The sequence below is a fragment of the Micromys minutus genome (genome assembly GCF_963924665.1).
Source record: "Micromys minutus genome assembly, chromosome: 13".
Lineage (NCBI taxonomy): Eukaryota > Metazoa > Chordata > Mammalia > Rodentia > Muridae > Micromys > Micromys minutus.
The window spans coordinates 9690067-9711809 of NC_137982.1; the positions used below are offsets into that span (position 1 = coordinate 9690067).

A 21743-nucleotide genomic window follows, 5' to 3' on the forward strand; every position below is an offset into this window, starting at 1 on the left:
GGAAAGAGCTCGGAGGAAATATAACAAAGGGTTATGAGAATTTCTTCACTGGAAACAGGCTTTGTTTTCCCATTATTTTCTATAGTCTGCCAATTTCCCACAAGCACTTACTGCTCTTGTGACTGAAAAACTCTACAGTGCTCAGGGATGGGGAGGCATCTGGAAGGGCAAACATGGGGTTCTCACTGTGGAGAAGCATGTGCTTACCAGTCACATGTGCTGGTGCAGTGAAAATGGACGACTGTTCAGCCAGTGTGAGACAGGCTTCACGGGTGACCTGAGCACAGGCATCCCAGAGGGTACAAGACTCAAGGGAGGGTCAGGCTCAGAGTAAAACAGGAATGGGGTGTGGGGGGAGTGTGGCGGTGCCAGGAACCCATCTGACTTAACTCTGGGGCCTGGTGCTAGGAGACAGAAGACAGAAAGTCACTAAGTGTGTGTGTAGGTATTAGGGTTTGGGGAACACGGTGGTGAGGTGCAGACTATAGGGGAGCTGATTCTTCATGTTATTTTAAAGTCATCACTCCCTTACAGAGTATCTTACAGAGACCCAGCATCTCGAGGAAGAAAAAAGTAAAAAATTCAACCCTTCCTGTCTTCAATGGAAAATTCAAGTAAGTAACTAAGGATTCTTTCCTTTAAAAAAATCAAATCAAATAAAAGATACTAAATAGGAAAATAAGACCCGAGTCAACCCACAAAAGATATAAAACACCAAACCCAGATTACTGAAGCGGCCCCAGAGCATGTTCACTGTCTGTAAGACAGCACCCAGCCACACAGGAGAGCTGGGAGACACACAGCAGCATCTGCATAAGGGAGGTGATCCTCCTGAAAGCCCGCTGACTTAACTCAGCCAAATTAGAATACATTTTATATTGACTGTTTTGACGTTTGTTTTATTTGGCAACTAAAAGAGAACTGATCCAATTTCCTTGCAGCCATTGTAAACCATAAACTGCACCAAGGTCATAAATATAGAAGCCTTATAAAGTACTCTGCTGGGCTGTGCCATCTTCCAACCCCACTGCTCCCAGAGCCTGGGGGCTCTCTCCGAATGCCTGCTGTGACCACAGGTGACCTGGCTCTCCTGTGACAGGCAAGTTCAGGACAAGCACTCTGTCTCCTCTGGGACAGTAGGAGTCCTGTACTTTTAATTTTTTTTTTCAACTCAACATAAGATGGGGTCATACAGAAAGGAGAGCTTCGACTGAGAAAACGCCTCCAACAGACTGGCCTGTGTGGGGCAGCCCAGCCCCTGGGATGGTGCTACTCCTGGGCAGGTGGTCCTGGGTGCTCTAAGAAAGCAGGTGAGCAAGCCATGGGGAAAGGACACTCTGCTTCAGTTTCTGCCGTCTTCCTTCAGTGATGCACTGGATGTATAGGCCAAGTAAACTGTCTTCCCAGGCTGCTTTTGGTCTGTTTTTCCACAGCAATTGAAAATAAATTAGAATGGCTTCATTCCATGTGACAGAAATTAGAACCTGCCTGAAGTGATGCCCATTTCGGGGCCCTTACAGACTACAAGTCTTGGGGGTGGGGGGAGGCTGGCTCTATTTATTTAAGGCAATTGAGCCCCAAAGGCTTGGCAGCCTCTGCAGTTAATCCAAACTTAGCTGACCACAAGCACCAGAGTCTGAGCTGACCCCACCCAGCACAGGTGAAGACCTAAAATGACACTGCAGAAGTTATGGTGACCCTCGAGTAGTGACCTGGGACAAAGCCATGATAGCATTGCCAGCCAGTGAGGAAGAGAGATGTGCCCACCTGCATGATGCCCACCCCACACTCCTGAGCAGAGACAGCTCAACTGGTCACTTGTCACTTGGAGCTGGTAATGTTTAAGCTCTTAGTATGGGAGGCAGCCACAGAAGAACTGGGTGGCCTGCACAGGGTCCAAAAGACAGAGTCCTTGGCCTGGGGTGGTAGCCTCTACCCAGAGAGTGGCTACACAGTCTAGAGGGACAACTTGCAGAGCAGCCTCTTGAGGGCAGCTGCTCCGTGAGGTGGGGAGGCTGGCTTGGCACCCATTCTATCACCTTTCCCTATGGAAAGCTCTTCCATGTTGTCTCATGTCACTTCAACCCCCCAGCAAACCATCTGCCATCCTTCCTTCTGTTTGCTTTTGCATTCTTTCAGACTTAATTCACATTGCTCTGTCCCTATCAGTTTCCTCAGAGACGCCATTTCTTATTCATGGGGGTCGTGTCATTCCTCAATTGCTACTCTGCAGAGTATAGACACGTTACCCCGCCAGCACCAGAGCACCCAGCTGCAGAGTTGCTGGTCATCAGGGACTCCCTGGAATTAATTATTATTATAATGAATGCAATGTTCTGAAAACTCACCTCTTACTGCTTCTAGGGAAGGCTGACCCAGCCTGCTGGGTGTCAGATGAGTTGCTGGCAGAGCTGAGAGGGAATTCTGCACTTGGGCCCTGACCACGTGGCTGCGACACACACCCCTGTGCTCTACCGGCTCATCTGAATGGCAAGCCAATTGTTTGTTTGGTTGGTTTTATTTGGTTTGGCTTTTGAGATAAGGTCTCATTATGTACCCTTGGCTGGCCTGGAACTCACTATGTTGACCAGGCTGGCAAGGAACTCATGGAGATCTGCCTGCTTCTGTCGCCTGAGTGCTGGGATTCAGGGTGAGAGCCACCATGCTCAGCTCAGCCAGCCAAGATTGAGACACACCTGCTGTGTTAGGAATCAGTAGCATACACACAACATAGAATACAGAGTGGCCTTTACATAGGTGGAACTCATGGATTTCTGACCATGACTTTTTAATGCCCAAATTTAGACTTCTGCAAATTTGCAGCTACATTTTGCACTATTTTAGCAGATGTTTAAGTGGGTGTTTTCTGGGTTGTTGCATATCTCGGCAGAACCTGAGACCATGTAAGTGCATGGTGAGATCCCAACAAAGCCTCACCTGGGAAGGTTTGGGGCTGGGGTGGAAGCGGCTGATGACTGGGAAGGCGTGGTGGGTTGAGACGACTCATGGTTTCTTGGCACTCTGCCCATTCGATACCAGATGCCCATGCTGTTCAGTTCCCTGCAGAAGCAAAGAAAAACCTCAACGCACTGCTAAACTTGGAGCACTGACCTGAGCAACTATGCCAACTGTTACCACATTTATGAGCTGCCACAAACCCCAGGGAGGCCCCATCACCTCCCTTCATGCTCTGGGTGCTGCACCAGAGCCTAGCAGGAGTGCAGCTGTGTCTAGAAGGCAAGCCGTTGTGATGTGACCATCTTCACCCACTGAGTATGCTGGCCTGCCTGCTCCGGTTGCCCTGCCTTGTTGACGTGTAAGCATCCTTTGCTTTACCATCTTACTGGTCTCAAGCCCTCGGTGTAGTCAGGGTGAGGCGGTTTGAGAGTGGTCTATCAGACACGTGCCTCATTTCTAAGCATGAGAAGGATGTTTCTTTAAATCCACACAATAGTTCCACATGTCAAGTCTTGGCCCCTCGAAGCTAGAATCATTAAATGTGACCTCATGCCAAGGTCAGTTGGGAAAATGGCTTCAAACCATCACAGGAGGCTCACGGCTCACAAAGCAGCACAGCAGAGAGTAGACACATGCCTCAGGCGGTGTGATAGCCACTGTGGCCATGCCTCAGACTGCACACATGGTGTGACTGATAAAAGACATTTTTTCTGTGGGTCATGAGTATAGGCTGGAGGGTGTTTTAAACCTGACCTTCCCGTATCAAAAGAGCAAGACCAACCACAGCACCACCACACCCACCTCCACGGGGGGGCTTCAGTGCAGGCTGTATCCTTTCTAGCCTGAGCTATCTGCTTCCTATCGGGCAAGCACAGGCCTTTGTGCTGTGGTACCTTGAGAAAGTACTTTGGTTCTAAAGATTTATTTATTTTGTGTATGTGAGTACACTGTAGCTGTCTTCAGACACACCAGAAAAGGGGATCAGATACCATTACAGATGAGTGAGCCACCATGTGGTTGCTGGTAATTGAATCCAGGACCTCTGGAAGAGCAGTCAGTGCTCTTAACCGCTAAGCCACTTCTCCAGCTCCCATGACTTTGGTTCTAAATCCTCAACTCATTTCTCTTACTTAAAAAAATCATGCTTCCTCTAGAAGAGGATGCTAGGCCTAAGATGAAATAAAAGTTGTACTTCAGAAATTAAAAAATATTATCATAGCCAGAAGCTGGAAAGAACCCAGATGTCCTTCAACAGAAGGATGGATACAGAAAATGTGGTACATTTACCAGTAGAGTACTACTCAGCTATTAAAAACAATGAGTTCATGAAATTCTTAGGCAAATGGATGGATCTAGAAAGTATCATCCTTAATGAGGTAACCCAGTCACAAAACAAACAAACAAACAAACAAACAAACAAAAAAACAAAAAAACCCACCCATGATATGCACTCACTGATAAGTGGATATTAGCCCAAAATCTCAGAATACCCAAGATTCAATTCACAGACCACACGAAGCGCAAGAAAGATGATCAAAGTGCGGATGCTTCAGTTCTTCTTAGAAGAGGGAACAAAAATATTCTCAGGAAGAAATATGGAGACAAAGCTTGGAACAGAAACCGAAGGAAAGGCCATCCAGAGACTGCCCCACCTGGGGATCCAGCCCATATACAGCCACCAAACCCAGTCAATACTGCTGATGCCAAGAAGTGCATGCTGACAGGTGCCTGATACAACTGTCTCCTGAGAGGCTCTGCCAGATCATGACAAATCAGAGGTGGATGCTCACAGCCAACCATTGAACTGAGAACGGGGTCCTTACTGGAGGAGTTAAAGAACTGAAGGAGTTTAAGGGGTTTGCAACCCCATAAGAACCACAATACCAACCAACCAGAGCTCCCAGGGACTAAACCACTATCTAAAGAGTGCACACGGATGAACCCATGGCTCCAGCTGCACATGTAGCAGAGGATGGCCTTGTTGGGCATCAATGGGAGGAGAGGCCCTTGGTCCTGCCAAGGCTCGATGCTTCAGAGTAGGGGAATGTCAGGACAGAGAGGGGGTGGGTAGGTGGGGGGGCACCTTCACTGAAGTAGAGGGAGGAGGATGGGATAGGGGATATCGAGGGGAATCCAGGAAAGGGGATAACATTTGAAATGTAAATAAAATATATCCAATAAAATCAGAAAAATAAAAATAAAAACTATTAACAAAATGACTAACAATAATAAATAATTAGAAATTATTTTTCTATGTGTTTTATGGTACAAAATTTGCCCTAAAGTATTTGCAGAACATTCATTCAGAATTTGCAGATAATCTTGTCATAATGATTCACTTATTCATCAGTGAATATTAATCATAGTCCCGTTGTATCCCAACAGACAAATGAACACTTGTAATATAGCAACATCAGAAAAAATATTATTAAAAAAGAAAATTCTAGTTTTACATATTAAGACAAATACCGATAAAATAGATTCTTCAGAATTGCTTAAAACAGAACTGCATTCTTTTAAAATAATATTGTAATGAGAGATGTAAACAGTAGATTCAAATATGCTTTAAAAGTATGGTGGTTGGGGCTGGAGAGATGGCTCAGTGGTTAAGAGCACTGACTGCTCTTCCAGAGGTCCTGAGTTCAATTCCCAGCACCCACATGGTGGCTCATAACCATCTGTAATGGGATCTGATGCCCTCTTCTGGTGTGTCCGAAGACAGCAAGAATACTCACATACATAAATAAATAGATATTTAGAAAAGAACGTTCAGTGGTTGGCTGCCCTGTGGGAGCCTTTGGGGATGGGGTCTGACTCTCTTGCTAATTGCTTCCTAACCCTGCAGCCTGCTCACACAGCTAGTTCAAACAGGTCGAAAAGCAAAGCAGGGTTTTTGGGTGTGGGAAGGGAACGGCTACCATTATTTTATTTTATTTTTTGGTCCAGAGGATGGAGCTGAGGTTGGTACACCCTAATTGAGCCACTAATGCCCAAGTCCATCTTGATGAGAGTGTGGGAATCCACAGCAGAAGGGGCTGGGCAGACCTGAGCTGTGAGACCCCAGGCTCAACCATTGAGTGCAGTATGCATCCAGCCCTGCCCCAGTTCCACCTTCCTGACCTTGTACCTCCCTGCTCAGTTTGGCCCAGCTCCCACCACCCCCCCCCCATTCTTCCTTGAGTTTCACTGAACTGGCTCCTCCTAGCTCAGGGAATGAGCTTTCTCTGGCAGCAGTAACCAGGAAGGGTGCTCCCAGGACACTGAGTTATAGAATTGTGACGGGAATCCAGGAAGGCAGACATCTTGTCTCTGGACCCGCTTCTGAAGGGCAGCTGCCAAGAGACAACAGCATCATGCCTCCCTGGAGGAACAGGCATCAGATAGGGTCCCACTAGAGAACTGAGGGGGCAGGAAATGAGGGGTTTTCATCCTTTGAGTTCCTACTTCCACCAGTTCAAATCTGGCTGCTGTGTCAGCCAGCAAATGCTTCCTTTGGTGTAAGCCACACTGGGCAGGGCTTCCTGTCACTTAGTCTCATGGGGGCCCAAAATGAAGTTTTGGGGATCTGCCTGCACTTGGAGTTTATGGAGCAGTGTTGGGGCCAGGCCCTGATCCCTGCCAAGGCTGTAGGTGACTAGGACCCAATGACCCCAGCACTCGCCCTGGTGTATCCACAGGCAGCCCCTTTCCCTAGGATGTGCCTCACACACTCCCCTCCACTCCAGGTCAGCCTTCTCTTCAGAGCTGTCTCTCTTTACTTGGAGATCTTTGCTCAGCAACCTTGCCTGGGCTAACTGGAGTCGCTAACAGGTCATCGATAGCGTATACTCCAGGCACTGTCGGAAACAACCTTGTTTATCTTCTGGCTTACTGCTCACCTCCCCCTTCAGAACAGCCTCTCTGTGAGGGCAGGGCCCCTCCCTCCCTCTCTCTCCCTTCCTCCCATACCATCTGTCTAGTGGCATAAACGGGTTGGCTATAAGATGGTCCAGGTTGATAAACATCATGGGGAGCTGAGGCCCACAGTGGCCTCAGGGAAGGATGCAGAGGGTCCTGAAAGGTGACCGCACAGGGAAGAGCAGACCCTAGCATGAGCAGCTACAGTGTAAGCTGACATAGGCTGAGGTCAGAGTCAGCGGTGAACAACACGGAACAAAGCTGAGGCTTGTGAGCCACACTGACTTCTCAGTCTTGGTCCCAGGAATTGCTCAACCACTCTCAGGGGAGGAGACAGCAGGTGTGAAAACATTGCTGAAACTTACCCAATAAATGTGTATTGGGGAGGTGCCTGCTTGGTCCGGCCCATGATGCGAATGTCACAAATGGCAGCTTCCGTTGAATCCCGGGGAATAAACTTAATGCATAGCCTCTTCTTCCTAAAGACCACCTCCTCTAAGGGAAGGATGACAGAAAGGTATGAGACTAGTGGAGATGCCCTTCCTCTCCCTTTAGAGCTGCAAAGGGGAGGATCACCCTGTCACTTGGCAGAGGGGCTAAGTTCCACCCCTGCCCTTCTTGAAGCCCCCAAGGACAGGTGATGGCAGCCGAGTACACCAGTCACCCTCCCCTGCACCCAAGGCCTGATCCCAGACATGTCAGCCAAGACTCCTAGGCTGCTGCCATGCCTCTGCACAGCTTCCTCAGGCCACAGCCACACCCACTGGAAGACATCTTTTCTTTTTCATTTTTCTTTAATGTAGAAATCCTCAAGCGTACCCCATGGAATGAGACCCACTGGGCAGGCCCACCTGCGACTGGTCAGCAGTCTGCCTCCAGTCCCCACACACCTTACCATTCCTGGATACAGGGAACAAATGCTCAGCTCCACGCCATGTTACCCCACCAGAAGGCATGGCTGCCATATCCCTGCCACTTCTCTGACAACAAAGAAAGTCCTGAGCTCATCTATGGTCTGAATTCAAGTTTCTCCATCAATGTGCAATGCCCTGCCCCACCCCTTTGCCTGGATTACATCTAGAGGCTGTAAGCTCTGGAGGGGCTGTCAGGACTCTTTGGTCCTTATTACTCTATAAGCCCCCCTCCACTCCCCTTCCTTTGTGGCAGAGAGGCAGAAAAAAGACAACAAAAAACAAAAACAAAAAGCCCAGCTGTTCTGCCCTCCTCTGGGAGTACACCAGGGCTGGCGCTGGTTGGTCCAGAGCAGACCTGGGTCTCCATCCATCCCCCTGTGGAGTGCTCTGGCTGTGCCTTGTTGGCTATGGGCACGTATCTGCTCCAGGTTTCAAACAGTGATCTCCCGACTGCCAGTTCTGCACTGGTGAGTTCAAGTTCTTCTGTCTAAAACAGGACTTTTCCTCACCAACTCTTTGAGCCTCTGTGTGGGCTGAAGGACAGCCAGTGTGTGGCTCTTCGAAGTCACTTGTTCTGTCTGGGAACAATGGCTGCTGCTCCAGCAACTGGTGACAGTGCCCATTGGCTCATCTGTTGTTCTGAACTTTTCCCAACCATCTATAAATCTTTCAGTTGGATTTGTATTGTTTTTTTTTTTTTTTTTACATTTTTTTACCATTTTAAAAATTAAAATATAATTATATCATTTTCCCATTCTTTCCTCCCTATTCTGTTCCCATAACACCCCCTCCCTGATCTTTCTTAAATTCATGACCCCTGACCTCTTTTTCTTTAATTGTTGTTTATATATATATTCCTAAATATACAGATGCAACCTGTTCAGTCTATATAATGTTTCTTGTGTGTACACAACTTCAGGGTTTACACTCGCGTTGTCTGTAGTGGGTTTTGTCTGAGGCAGGGTCTCATTACATAGCCCAGATCAGCCTCCAACTGTCATCCTCCCTGCCTCAGCCTCACAAACACTAGAACTGCAGGTGTGTGCTACCTCACCCGGCTCCATCTGTTGGAGTCTATTGCTGTCACTTAAGCCCTTGGGTCTCAGCTTTGCCATCTGTACAAGGGACCTGTGCAGTGGAATCCCACTTCAGAGCAGTTCAGGTAGATGTCATGTGGTAAGATGGTTTCTTGGCTAGTTCTGGGCACACAGTAAGTGCTCAATAAAGAAAAGCCAGAAACACGGTCTTGTTGCAGGCAGGCAGGCAGAAGAGCAGTCCTTTGGGCCGGTAGAATCAGAGTACTATTGGGTCCTTGCTAGGTTTTAGGAAACCTGGGTGTCTTTTTAAAAGGCCATGCTGAAATGCCCAAATCCCGTGAGTTCTTCCCAGAAGTGAAAGCAGAGGGCCACGTGGCATCTGCAAGCTGTAGAAATGTCTCTAACCCACATGTCAAACACCATGCTTGAGGCAGAGATGGTATGCCGTGGGACAGGGCCACAAAAACAACCCCTGTAACTTCCACCATGTGTTCCCAAGTCCAGGCCCTAAAGGAGACGCACTAGAGACCTCTGAGAGGTAAAATGCAGGGCAGAGATTGTGCCTGTCTTTGCCACAGTTTGGCTCCATTGCTCCATGCCTCCATCTGCAGCCAGCCCAGTAAAGACCAGATTCACTCATTCATTACACATGCTTAAGCAGGCCTCATTCTAAGTAAACATATTATACATAGTCAATGGAAATGTGTTCAGTCATGCTAATGAACACAGGGAGAGTACACAACACTTTACTAAAACAAACAGTCTTCCCGTGTTTAAGTGCTGCATGGACTGCAACAGGCTATATTTTAAATTAATTGCAGGAGCCTCATCTTTTTGGCTGACTTCATGAAATCAAAGCTTTAAGTACTCTCAGGAGATACTGGGCTGACCATGAAGCTCTTAGTCCCCTGGGAAGTCTTTGAGAAATGGTCTTTGACTGGAGGTGCTCACAGATGGGATGCAGAGCACAGGACCCACTGGACAGCAACTGGTTTCCCAGTCAGAGCGACGGGCCCCAGCCGTCAGAGCACAGGGCCTCCTGACGGAATGAGCTCAATGCACAGAATTCAGAATAGGAAATCGCTTGTGACTATGCCACATAGCCACACAAAAGTTATCACACACCAGTTAGCTGTCAAAAATGGGCATCGGGGAAATCTTTAAAACGTTGAGATCAGTGGGGAGAAAATAGAACAGGGTTGGATGCAAATCAGCAAGATTTTAATTTGTAAGTAGAGACCTCACCTAAAAGAGGCAAAGCCAACAAGCAAACATTAACAAAAGTGGGCATAAACTAAATACAATTTAAATAGTAAAACAAAATAAGAGGAGAGCCTCGGTACTGGCAGGTCTGAGCCCACAAAGCTCCCTTAGGGCAGTGAGATACCAGCTTGGCAGTAAAGCTCATCCTCAGAATTCACTGAGCTGGCAAGTCCCTGTGTGTGATGAACCCTTGTGTGATCTGGGGACAGACTAGTTCTGTCAACTTGAAAGGGACTGGGGTGCTCCAGCAACATTACAGGGCTGGGAGCATCCTTCTCACCTGACAAAGGGGTAAACTGAGGCAGGGGAGCTGCTTGGGGTTATACGAGCATAAGCAGCGGAGCCGAACTGTCTACTATGGCACAGGAACCAGCTCAGATACACAAGGCTTCCTGACACTATCTTATCAGCCCTGCTATTATAATCAGCACTCCCAGACCTCGGTCCCAGCACTCCAGGACCAGAGCCCATAGCACTCCAGGATCCTGAGGTAACTTCTCTATTTCCCACAGTTCCCTGAAGCTTAGCTCAGTTGGAGTTTTTTGGTTTTTGTTTTAGTTGTTGTTGCTGCTGTTGTTTTGTTTTTTACTAGACAGCATCTCATATAGCCCAGGCTAGCCTCAGAACTTCTATGTAATGAAGGATGGCCTTAAATCTTGATTTTCCTGTCCCTATCTTCCAGGTGTTGGGACAACTGGCTCCAATCTAGGCCTTGCATGCTCTAACTTAAAGTCTTTCTGGGTCCTGACTCTTGTCCACTCTGTGAGCTCCAGACCAGGCACAGAGCTGTTTCTTAAAGCTCCAAGGCATCTTTTGAACTCAGCCCTCCCTCGCTTTTGCTTCAGCGTCTTGTGCTAAGCATGGCTTCAGCACCAGTTAAGGGCAAAACAACTGTCCCTAGATGCGCCGCTCTGTCCTTGAGTGAGCCCAAGCAAAGGAGGCATGGATCTAAGATGCTGCCCACTGGCAGGCAGGGACCCACACACTCTTCAGACACAGAGAACCAGGGTGAATTTCACAATGGCAGGGTTCCTTCACGTATTTCCAGAGGGAAACACACAGAGCATTTGAAAGCCTGCCGGATGGAGAAGGTGGCTCCCAAGGCAAGTATGCTAGGTGTTGACTCACGTGTGTCCACCGTCTCCTGGATGGGAATGAAGCCCACAGGCAATGTGTCCTTGACATCGATGAGCTTCATGTCCACCAGCACATTCCCCAAATGACTCTTGGGAAGAAAGGAAAAGACACGGACCGTGAATTGGAAGTTTCCTCAGTCTGCTCACCATCCTGGCTTCAGGAAGTGTGTTTAACACAATGGCTGCTGCTGCTTTACCACAGTAAGCTGAAGAAGATAACACCAGATTCACCAGGGACTCAGTGTACCTCAGAAGAGAGATTTCATCTGTGCAATCACAAAGCCACTCAGCAGAGGGCAAGTATGCGCATGTCCCTGGACCCCACCACCTCGGGGTTAGAGCATTTTAAACAGTGGAGGTTCGGGATGCTTGCAAGAGAGGAGCTGCATCTAAACTGAATGAGGTCTGATCACACACATAAGGGGTTGCTAGTCACAGACTGACAGTTTTCAGTTACAAGATCCATTTTACAAAATCCCAAGAATCATAAACTAAGTGAATGGCAGCCTGGCCACCTCCACATCCCATGCCTTCTGAGAAACTCACTAGGGAGCTCTACGAGCCCGTTTAGTGCTGACAGAGGGTCCGCAGTGCACAGTTTCTATAAAGACGTCTTTTGAAGACGGTTGGTGGTGCACCATTCTATAATGGCAAAAGAGAATTCTGTGAAAACACACTGGCCTTTGCAGCCTTCACTTCACGCTAGAAACAGCTCTTAAAAAAACTGCCCTACATCTTAAACATGAGGGCTGCTGTGGAGATTACATTTATGTCTTCAGAGTCATCTCAGCCTCGTCAGAGCCAGTTAAAGCAAGAATAATGGGTTCCCAGCCCAAATCTCTCCTGTTAGGATTCCAGCAATGTGCTGTGTGTGCCCACTTTGCAGAAGCACTGTGTCCCCCTAAAGCCCAGCTTGAATGCATGCATATTTCCCGTGTCTGCAGTCCTGGACTAACATCTAAGGGGTCAGCCCAGGCTCTGCCCTAACAGGAACCTCTCAGGACAGTGTTCCCCACTTGCTTAGAGATGAATCAACTTCATTTCTGGGCTTGGGGAACCTTGGCTCCACTTCCATCTTTACAGCACATGCGTCTCTGAAATCCACACAGAGAATATTTGCTTTCTGAATGAAGCCAGACCCTCTCTAAGACCCTTTTAAACTTCCTATCAGCTTATAATTGGACACTGTAGTGATCTGAGTCAGAATGGCCTCTACTGGCTCACATATTTGAATCCCTAATAATCAGAGCGGGGCACTATTTGAAAAGGTTAGGAGGTATGGCCTTGTTGGAGAAACTGTGTCCTTGGGGGTAGCCTTTGAGGTTTCAAAAGCCCTTGCTAGGCCTAATCTCTCTCTCAGTTGGAGATCAGGAGGTAGCTGACACAGTACCGTGTGCTGCTATGCTCCCTGCCATGATGATAGTGGACTGTAAAGAAGTCTCCAGATAACGAGTTGCCCTGACTGTGACGTCTTTGCAGAAGTAGAAGATGACCAAGACAGACCTTATGAAGCATCCATCTATCTACCACTTTGAAAGACGGCTTTAAGAAACTGTACAGCATGGGTCCTGGCTGCCACCACTAAAGGTGAACCAAAATGATGTTCGCTCTGACTTTTTGCCCAAGTTGCCATAGTTATTGGCACTCAGTAGGGACTCAATGATTATTGGCTAAATACATTAATGTTTGTGGCAGACTTTTCAACAGGGTTGGGTACTAGCAATCAAAACCTGAATCAGACTTTCTCGAATGGCAAATTGAACCCAAAATTCCCAACATTTATTGTCAGTTATTATGGCCTGTAAGTAAAACATGCCTCAAGTTCAAGTTCGGATGTCAGAGTGGCAGGTGCAGCCTGTGGCCAGCACATTGGGCCAGCTCATCAAGCCAGCACATGGTACATCAGGCATCTGTCCTTCTGTCCCAGTGTTCCTGTGCTTGCCAACCGTGCTCAGGTGGCCAGGGCTTGGGAAGATAGCATGCACTGAGGTGAGGCATGTGGAGAGTGGGCCCTCTCTAACGTGGAATAGACTCCTGACTACACATGAAGGCCAGGCCCAGCTGGGAACTGCGGAAGCACCAGCTGCCTTTGGAGAAGCCCAGTCTAATCTGCTGTCCTCTGCTCCCCTTGCCTCGCCCTCCCCTCCCATCCCCTGCAGCTGCTCTCCCATGTCATCACTGCTCCCTGCACTGAACAATTAACAACTGGGCATGCTCTGCTGCCCCATAGATGGATGGGCGTTCATCAGCATTGTGCTTGACATGCTGGGTTCCATAGAAGTCAACTGCAACCACTTAATGCTCTTGAAAAAATGCCTTAACCGTAAGACCAGAGCACCGGTGGTGTGGCCACTTTACAAATGTTGGGAAACCCTTCTATGCATACACAATGGGAGGCTGCCCTGTTGAAGCTTCCTGTAGCCCAAGGGTGTGGCCCTCTTCCATGGGGCTGCCATACTGCAGGGTCCCCCTACTCCTGCCTCATATATATATATATATATCATAGGCTTACAACACCATTAATTTTCCTGGTTCCCCTCCCCCACTTGTGCTCTCTTTCATTTCCTCCTCATAAATATGAAGAACGTATTCCCAATCCTTGCTGAGCAAATGATTCATACCAGGAGCCCGACATACACTGACTCAGGGTATTTATATTGTCTCTGGTAGCCAGTATTTGCTAGTATACTGTAATTATTTTTGACAACTTTGCATTTAAGGTAGCCACAGATAACCAACTTAATATTCAAATGTTCATAAATCCTTCTGTTTAACATCCTCCCTACCTAATCTATGCACATTATTATTACAGGTAACACAGAAAGTGCGGGGCATGAAAAGTGCAATTAATCTCACTCCTTCCCCAGGAAGCGATGTCACTCTAAAGCCAGGTTTCTATATTAATGGCCTGATTGGAGAAAGGAATTTAGGATTCCAAGGAAGCTCCCCAAACTCCTATGCTGGGAGTCTCAAGTCACCTAATTAAGACTTGGCCTGCTCTGGAGATCTCACACCCTCCCAGATGGTTGTAAAATGGTGCTCTGCCAAGCCTGTGCTTTGACTATAGACCAGGACAGACAAGCAGCCGCTACCAGTGAGGATGTGCCTTAAGGGCTGGCAAGTGGGCTCTGTCTTTCCCCAAAATTTGATCCCAAAGCAAATCTATCCCAATTCGTCATTTGGATGCTGTAAAGGACCCATCTATTGCTCTTTTGGTGCTGAGGATGGAATAGCTAACGTGTTTCCCCAGCACTGGACACACGCATACACCTAGGCTTCAGCTGAGGGAAGGGGCTTCTCTTGCTGCCTTCCTGGCAGCCTTATCACCCCCAGAACTCAGTTAGTTACTGATGGGGAGCAGTTCCTGGGGCTGAATCCAGGGGCCATGAACACTAACCAAGTGCTCTATCATTGCCCTCAAGCTGAGCCCTGTGTTTTCTATAATCCACTCCAAACCAATGAGTCCAGTGCCTTCCCTGAACCACAATGGACTTGCTGCCCAGCTCTCAGGGCTTCACAAACTCCTGCCTAAAAGAATAATAGCTTACAGATTCAGGAGTAAATGTAGCAGGTCCCAAGGTAAATGACCCAAGAGACCAAAGCTATCCTTTGAGGTCAGCAGCACTGCCCAGAGCTGTGGTGCTTTTGAGATGTTAACACCTGGTCTCTGGCTTGTGAGGCTATTAGGGAGGTTGAAGAGGTGTGGCCTTGCCAGAGGAGGTTCATCACTGGGCAGACTTTGAGAGTCAAATGCTAATAGCACTTCCCAGCTCCCACTCTGCGTTGTGGATGGCAGTTCTCAGGGTCCTGCTCTAATCACCATGCCCACAGACTTCTATCACTCTAGGACCATAACCCAAAATATATCCCTCTCCTCCTAAAAGTTGTCTTGGTCGTGGTGTTTATCACAGCCACAGGAAAGTACTTAGACAAAATGTCTGACCAAGTCTTCAGGACTTCCTCCCAAGGGCCCAGCAGCAGTGCACCTCCACAGGTTCTCCATGGGAAGCCATGGTCAGTAGACATCAGAGACCATAGGAGGGGACACCGAGATGGTTTTCCCAAGGCATTTGGGTAGATTGCTGGGACAGAGGGCCTGAGGAGGGTGCACGAGGGTGCGGGTGGAAAGGATACCTGATTGGTCTACTGTTAACCTCAGGAGCTTAGCATCTGTAAGGTAACAACACCTCACCCCTGCTCTGTGGAGTCCTCTCAGACTACAGCAAACCCAGAGGATCTGTGCAGACACACCACAAGCCCTGTGCAGGTGACTCAGCTGCCACATCCTGGTACTGAAACTGCATCAAAGGCTGGTGGTAAAAAGATTCCCCTATTCATTCAGTCATAAACTATACGTTAAAAGCAGCAAATGTATTGCTCTTATGATCAGAGGGATGTCTTCACCCTTCATCCTGACCATGCTAGAAACAATATTCAGAACAAAGGATCACCAACGAACAGCAAGTGCTGTGTGATCATATTACAGGCCACATTCAGAACTACTGAAAGGAAAACCTGCACCTGGAAGTGGAGTCCCAGGCTGGAGAGCTATGATGAAGAGACGGGCCGTGAAAGAAAAAGAGGCTGTGAGGGACGGGGAGGCTGTGAGGGACAGGGAGGCTGTGAGAGACAGGGAGGCTGTGAGGGACAGGGAGGTTGTAACTGACTGAGAGTTTGTGATAAAGAAGGCTTCTTTCATTTTTCTATTTTGTATGTTTTATATTGTTGTTTTTAAAATTTTAACTACAACCTATATTACCATTATGATTACACTTAGAAATTGGTGAAAATGTTTCTAAAAACAAGAATCTGAATTAGAAGAAATAAATTATCACACAAACCCCTGCCGGAGGTCATGGCGGGGAGCAAAAGTGGTCACCTCAGGAGGAAATGAGGTAATGTTAACAGGCTGGCCTCATTGGGAAGGCTTTGGAGACCATTTCAAACTCTCTAGTTCATGTGCTCAGGTACCACAGCATAAAAGAACTGCACATGGAAAGCTGCCTCTTCATACTGATGAGGTGCCTCATGTCACACAGAGGCTCTTTAGAAACAAGGCCATTTCATGTCTGGGGACTGTCATGGGGTAGTGGGTGCCATGGACTCTCTGCTAAGCCGGTCTGCCCTTTGCCGGATGCTATCTATCCCAGCAGCCCCGGCAGACTCTCCCATCAGCATTGCCCCAGGAGTTGTCACTGAGAGCGCATCGAGGAAAACTTTCTGGTGTCCTTTGGAGAACACATCTTAATGGAATTCACTGTGCACTTGGGAATGTGGTTAATAACGTTGTTAATGAATGAAACACAGAGCCGGCTGCTGACTCTGCCCTGCTCACTGGAACCAGATAAATTAATACAACGTTGAACATAAACCACACACGAAAAAGAGAGGAAGCCCCAACCAGAAATGTAAATTAGTCCTGCCCGCTCAGCAAGCGGGCACCACCGCCAGACTCACATTTTCTTTAGAAAATGATCTTGTGAAACACAGGTATCTGGTAACCTTGGACTTGAATAGGCCGTCCTTCCAGAGGTCAGCATCCACACCATCTGCTGTCTGTGCAACCTGCAGCAGAGATGGAGAAGAGGGTCACAGGTAAAACGAGATGGAGCCGGAGCGTGAGCCTGCAGCTCCTCTACCTGTTCCAATTAGCACCGGCCCCAAGTCTCCTGGCATCTCATTACTGTGCCACACTCAGCACCGGGAAGAACACTTCCAAAAGGGAAAAGGGGAGACTGTGAAAAATACAACTTCTAAAAATACTGTCCCTGGGGAAGTCATTGATTAAAGACACCCTGACAGAAATGGTTCTAATGAGCAAAGAATGGCTTTTGTTGTAATGGACTGGGAAGGGATCGGACGATCAGCACATTAGGCTGTTTGTTGCTATTTACATGGGGGCAGACGTAGGGCACAGAGGAAAGCCCCATGGGGTTGCAATGCACCTGTGAGAGACACCCCCTTGGTGGGGATGATGTGACCTCCTGCCCTCAGGAGTGAGCCAGAGGGAGCTTCAGTCAGGGGGTTCTGTGGGGAATGGGGTGGTAGGTCAGGAAACTGACTGCACACTACATCTTCTTGATACAAGCTTCTAAAGTGGAATTCAAGGTCAGAAACTATATCATGATAGGAAAATAAACTAGACTCAGTTGATTCCACTTCTGGTCTTACTAGGAAGCCTCTTTCCTCTCAATTCTTCAGGACACAATCCTGAGTAAAGTGAGCCTTTTTGCCTCACTGAGAAAGTGGTATTAGCATGACATCCAGCACTGAGAGCCAGGTACAGAGTTGACAAGGGGACTAGAGAGAGGACCCTTCCTTCCTACCTCACCCAACTGTCCAACATCACAGCAGAGAGGCCATGAGACCCAGAGCACAGACTCACAGGCTTCCCATGTGGGTGCAGACATGGGACAGGCTTCTGACGAAGCCTTGGCTGTGCTTCTAGAGCATGGGGAAACAGCCCCACACTGATGAGCTCCAGGCCATCATGGTGGACAGCTGAAGGCAGCTCTGCTCCCATGAAGGCACTGTAAATGGTCAGCAGCCTCTAACACACTTGCAGGGGTTCTCACTGCATCCCCAGGCCCACTGCAGCTGCCACCCAAGAAGCTGCCTCTGAAAAGCAAAAGGCCAGCCAACAAGAGAAAACCCACTTATCTCTCAGACCAAATAACTGTCAGTTAGCAAATCTGAGGGTACAGAAAAGAAAGGTCTGATTATGGCAAGAGGAACCTGAAAGCCACAAGAGAGAGGCTCCAGAGAAGCAACAGTTACACAGTGTCCTTAGCTGCGGTCACCACTGCATTAGGCAGGCACTTCTCAACCCACTCACCAAAGCTACAGGTTAACCTGAATGCCTCCCCCAAGTCAGATGAGCACAGGGAAGAGGACCAGGACCCCTCCCAGGCAGCAGGCAGCATGGAACTCAGAGGTAGATCTGAACCTAACACCCAGCAGCTTCAGTGAGCCCATGTTCTATGTAAAGTGGGCACACTGCCTTCCCCAGGGGTTACAGAAGATGCTACAGATGCAAGGCACTTGCTGGTGAGCACCTTCAAAGATGACTCTGCTTCTAGACTAAACATGAGGATACAAAGGTTTATGTGGAACCAGGCATTTAACACAATGTCATACCATCACTCACAAGACCTAACGTCCCACAGAGGTTAATTGTGATCTCTGGTCCCAAGATTCCTGCACCACCTCTGGGATTCAATCTGCTCTTTCAATCATGAATCTTCCCCTACCAACTACCAGACCAGAATGTGCCAGTCTGCGCCAAGCACTGTGCCTGACACAAAAGGGCTCAATGGATACTCACTGAAGGAATGGGTAAACAAGGCAACCATGCAGCCTGAGCTGTAAAAAGTCATGCCTCGCGCAGCTACCCTAAGCACTATTGCTCCCAGGATTAAACCCAGCAAGCTAAGCAGGAGGCTCACCTACCCTCTACTTCCCAGCTCACCATTCCACAGGGCACATGCTGCCTAACATTGAGGTCACTGCCCTGGGCATTGACCCCAGCAAGGCAGCTGCTGAGTGTGTCGAGCTCTGAAGGAGGCTGACTTGTCCTAAGAGCCCAGGCTTAGAGTCAGCAGGGGCCCTGAGGACAGTCCCTTCAGGTGTACCCAGTGTCTGCCCTGCCACAAGATGTGACTGCCCAGTAGAGTGTCATCAGAGATCTGTGACACCGCCTTACAAGGGGGTACAAGAACACAAAACATCTAAAACAGGCCACTCAGGCAAGAAACTGTATCATCAAACTACCGAGATACAGTAGCAGAGAGAAAACCAAACCAAACAAACCAGCTCAGCCTGGTGAGCAACTGAAGCTGGGAAGCCAGAAAGACATTTTTTTCTCATACACGTTTGCCAAGCTTTCACGATTTGCTTTGGTTTGTATTTTTAGGTTTTTGCTTTGTTTTGAGACAGAGCCTCACTTTGTGGTCCAGGCTGACTTTAAATTTTATTTATTTATTTACATCTCAAATGCTACCCCCTATCCTGGTTCCCCCTCATCAGAGTTTCTCCTCCCATCCTGACTTTAAATTTTTGATGACCCTCCTGCCTCGGCTTCCTGAGTCCTAGTGTAAGCCTTCTGAAGCTTTTACTCTTTAAAACAGGGTCTCTCTGTAACCCTGGCTGGCCTAAAATTCACTATGTAGGCCACAGTGGCTACAAATTCACAGAGATTTACCTGCCTCTGCCTCGTGAGCACTGGGATTTAAAGGCACGTGCTACCGCCAAACTGTGCATGCACATGTTGGTTTGTTAAAATAAAGGCACATTCTAATTTGAAGTCAGAGAGCTGGAGAGATGACCACAGCTGTGGTCGGAGAGTCACTGGCCCTCTGGTGACACACGATCTCATGCCTTACTAGATGGTATCAACACATTTCCCAGCTTGTGATTATGTCTGATGGCACATGCTGCCAATTGCCAGCATCCACCTTTGGGTGCCCAGTGTTGGAGCTGCAAAACCCAAGGAAGCCCTGAGATGGGGTGACGAGACAGCAGGGTTCTGAGGACCTCACAGGCCTAGCTTTCCATTTCCTTCTTTGGCTGAGCTCATGGGCGGCTGCCTGTTGGCAGTCACAGAAAATAAGCGATTAGCTTCTAGCAGCCTGCTGAGCAGTGCCCCAACTACCTGCAGCTAGCGGATACACCTAGATATGAAGGACCAAAGCCAAGAGGGATGTTCTCCCCTGGCGAGGGCTGCTAGGCACAGGACAGCAGCCTGCTGACAATGCACTGTTTGTCAGGCACTGGTCTAAGCACACCTACAGCTTTCTAATGATTCTGACAGTCTAATGACATAAGGAGCCCCACCCCCACACCAGTTTAGATAATTGAACTGGAATACAGCAGCAAACTCACTCCAGTCATTTAGTGTGCTCAACTACAGGGCCAAACCAAGATCCCTAGGGCCACTGCTGGGAAAATGCCTCAAGGACATTTGATAAGCCACAAGCAGGCTTATCTGGAATACAGAAGGACCCCAGCAGACAGGGAGAGCAGCACTGAAGACTGCCCAGCAATCACGGTGCTGACAGGAAGCTGAGAGCACCAACTAGGTGCTGAAGGCTACAGATACAGGGACACTTGAGGCACGGCAGTGCTGGGGGTTTTGCTTTGATGGCAGAGGTATGAAACTGTACTATGGTTCAGTGTCTCCTTCAATGCCCAGACAGGAGTGTGGTTGCCACGAGTGGGACCTAAGAGGGTTCCTAGGCCAAATGGGCTCTGCCCTTGGAGAGGGAGTCATGATGTTGCTATGGGAAGGTTGCCGTGGCTGGGGTGTTCACCTCATCCATTTCCTCTGAATTTCTATCATCTATGACATCTGCTACACTAACCCACCACAAGAAAGCCCTCGTGGGACAAGGCTCCCCCATCTTGGGCTTCCCAGCATCAAGACCCCAGAACCAAATAACTTCCACTGTTTATAAATGTCCAGTCTGTGGAAGCTATAGCAGAGCATCATACCAGCTAAAACAGACTGAGACAGTGACACAAATCCATACCAAACCATTTCCTTATTTGTAAGACTGGAATCAAGGGAGATGCTGGATGGTTTCAAAGATCTCTACATCCAGGTGCACCCTAGGGTGTGCTCAGGTTCTTCAGATCACCAGGCCAGGACAACAATGGGAAGATCAAGTTCACTGAAACCAGGAAGATCCTGAACTATTCCTCAGAGAGAGAATGCACATTGGTCCATCTGAGGCCTGGACATCCCTTTCCCTCAGTTTCTTCTCACCACATATCAGTATAAGTAATTCATGGACCACTGAAGTGCACACAACAAAGCTATGAGGAGATAAAATTACTGTCTGAGTTATAGATAAGAAAACCAAGTCACAGAGAGTCTTGGCTGCACAAATGCAGTACATTCATTAGATGACATATGCCTATGGGGCTATGCCCAGGTTATGTTAAATAGAGAAAAAAAATCACTTATCAAAACATGAGAAAATTTGTGCAGAGGACTTTCATAAGGCAATAGGAAAAGGCAAACACTCTAGTTCAAAGGCAGGCCACACACATCAGCCAGCAACAGTACAGAGCCATGCAAAGGCCCCTGGCCTTTGCTAGTTATTGATATCAAAGGGGCTTTGTCAAACTAATCTAACATTTAAAGCAGAGTCAGGTACAATCAGTGCAAAAAGGCCCTAAGAACTGACACATCCATCACTGCTGTGTGACAAGAGGGAAGACCAGCACCCAGTGAGATGCTTCTGTAGATAGAGGCACTTGCTGTCAAACCAGACAACCTGCATTTGATCCTTGAGACCCACTTGGTATATGGAGAGATCTGACTCCCACAAGCTGTCCTCTGACCTACACACACACACACACACACACGGAATATATAGAGAGAGACAGAGAGACAGAGAGAGAGATAAGTGGGGGAGAGACAGAGAGACAGAGAGAGAGAGGGCGTGAATCAGAGTGAAAGAACTTTGGTACCAAAGCCTGAGAACACATACATGCTCCATGAGCGCAGAGTTCTGCTTGCAGGCAGACTCTGGGAA

General features: G+C 48.2%; 1 protein-coding gene across 1 annotated transcript in view; it reads right to left on the bottom strand.

Moving 5' to 3' along the window:
• Positions 1 to 21743, bottom strand: part of MVB12B (multivesicular body subunit 12B) — a 151214-nt gene that overhangs the window by 89813 nt on the left and 39658 nt on the right. The window contains exons 3-6 of the mRNA XM_080927013.1: positions 16663 to 16770; positions 11198 to 11294; positions 7221 to 7350; positions 2938 to 3060 (exon numbers count right to left, since the gene is read on the bottom strand). Of these exons, the coding sequence (XP_080783139.1) occupies positions 2938 to 3060; positions 7221 to 7350; positions 11198 to 11294; positions 16663 to 16770 (458 nt within the window). The remainder of the gene's footprint in view (positions 1 to 2937; positions 3061 to 7220; positions 7351 to 11197; positions 11295 to 16662; positions 16771 to 21743) is intronic.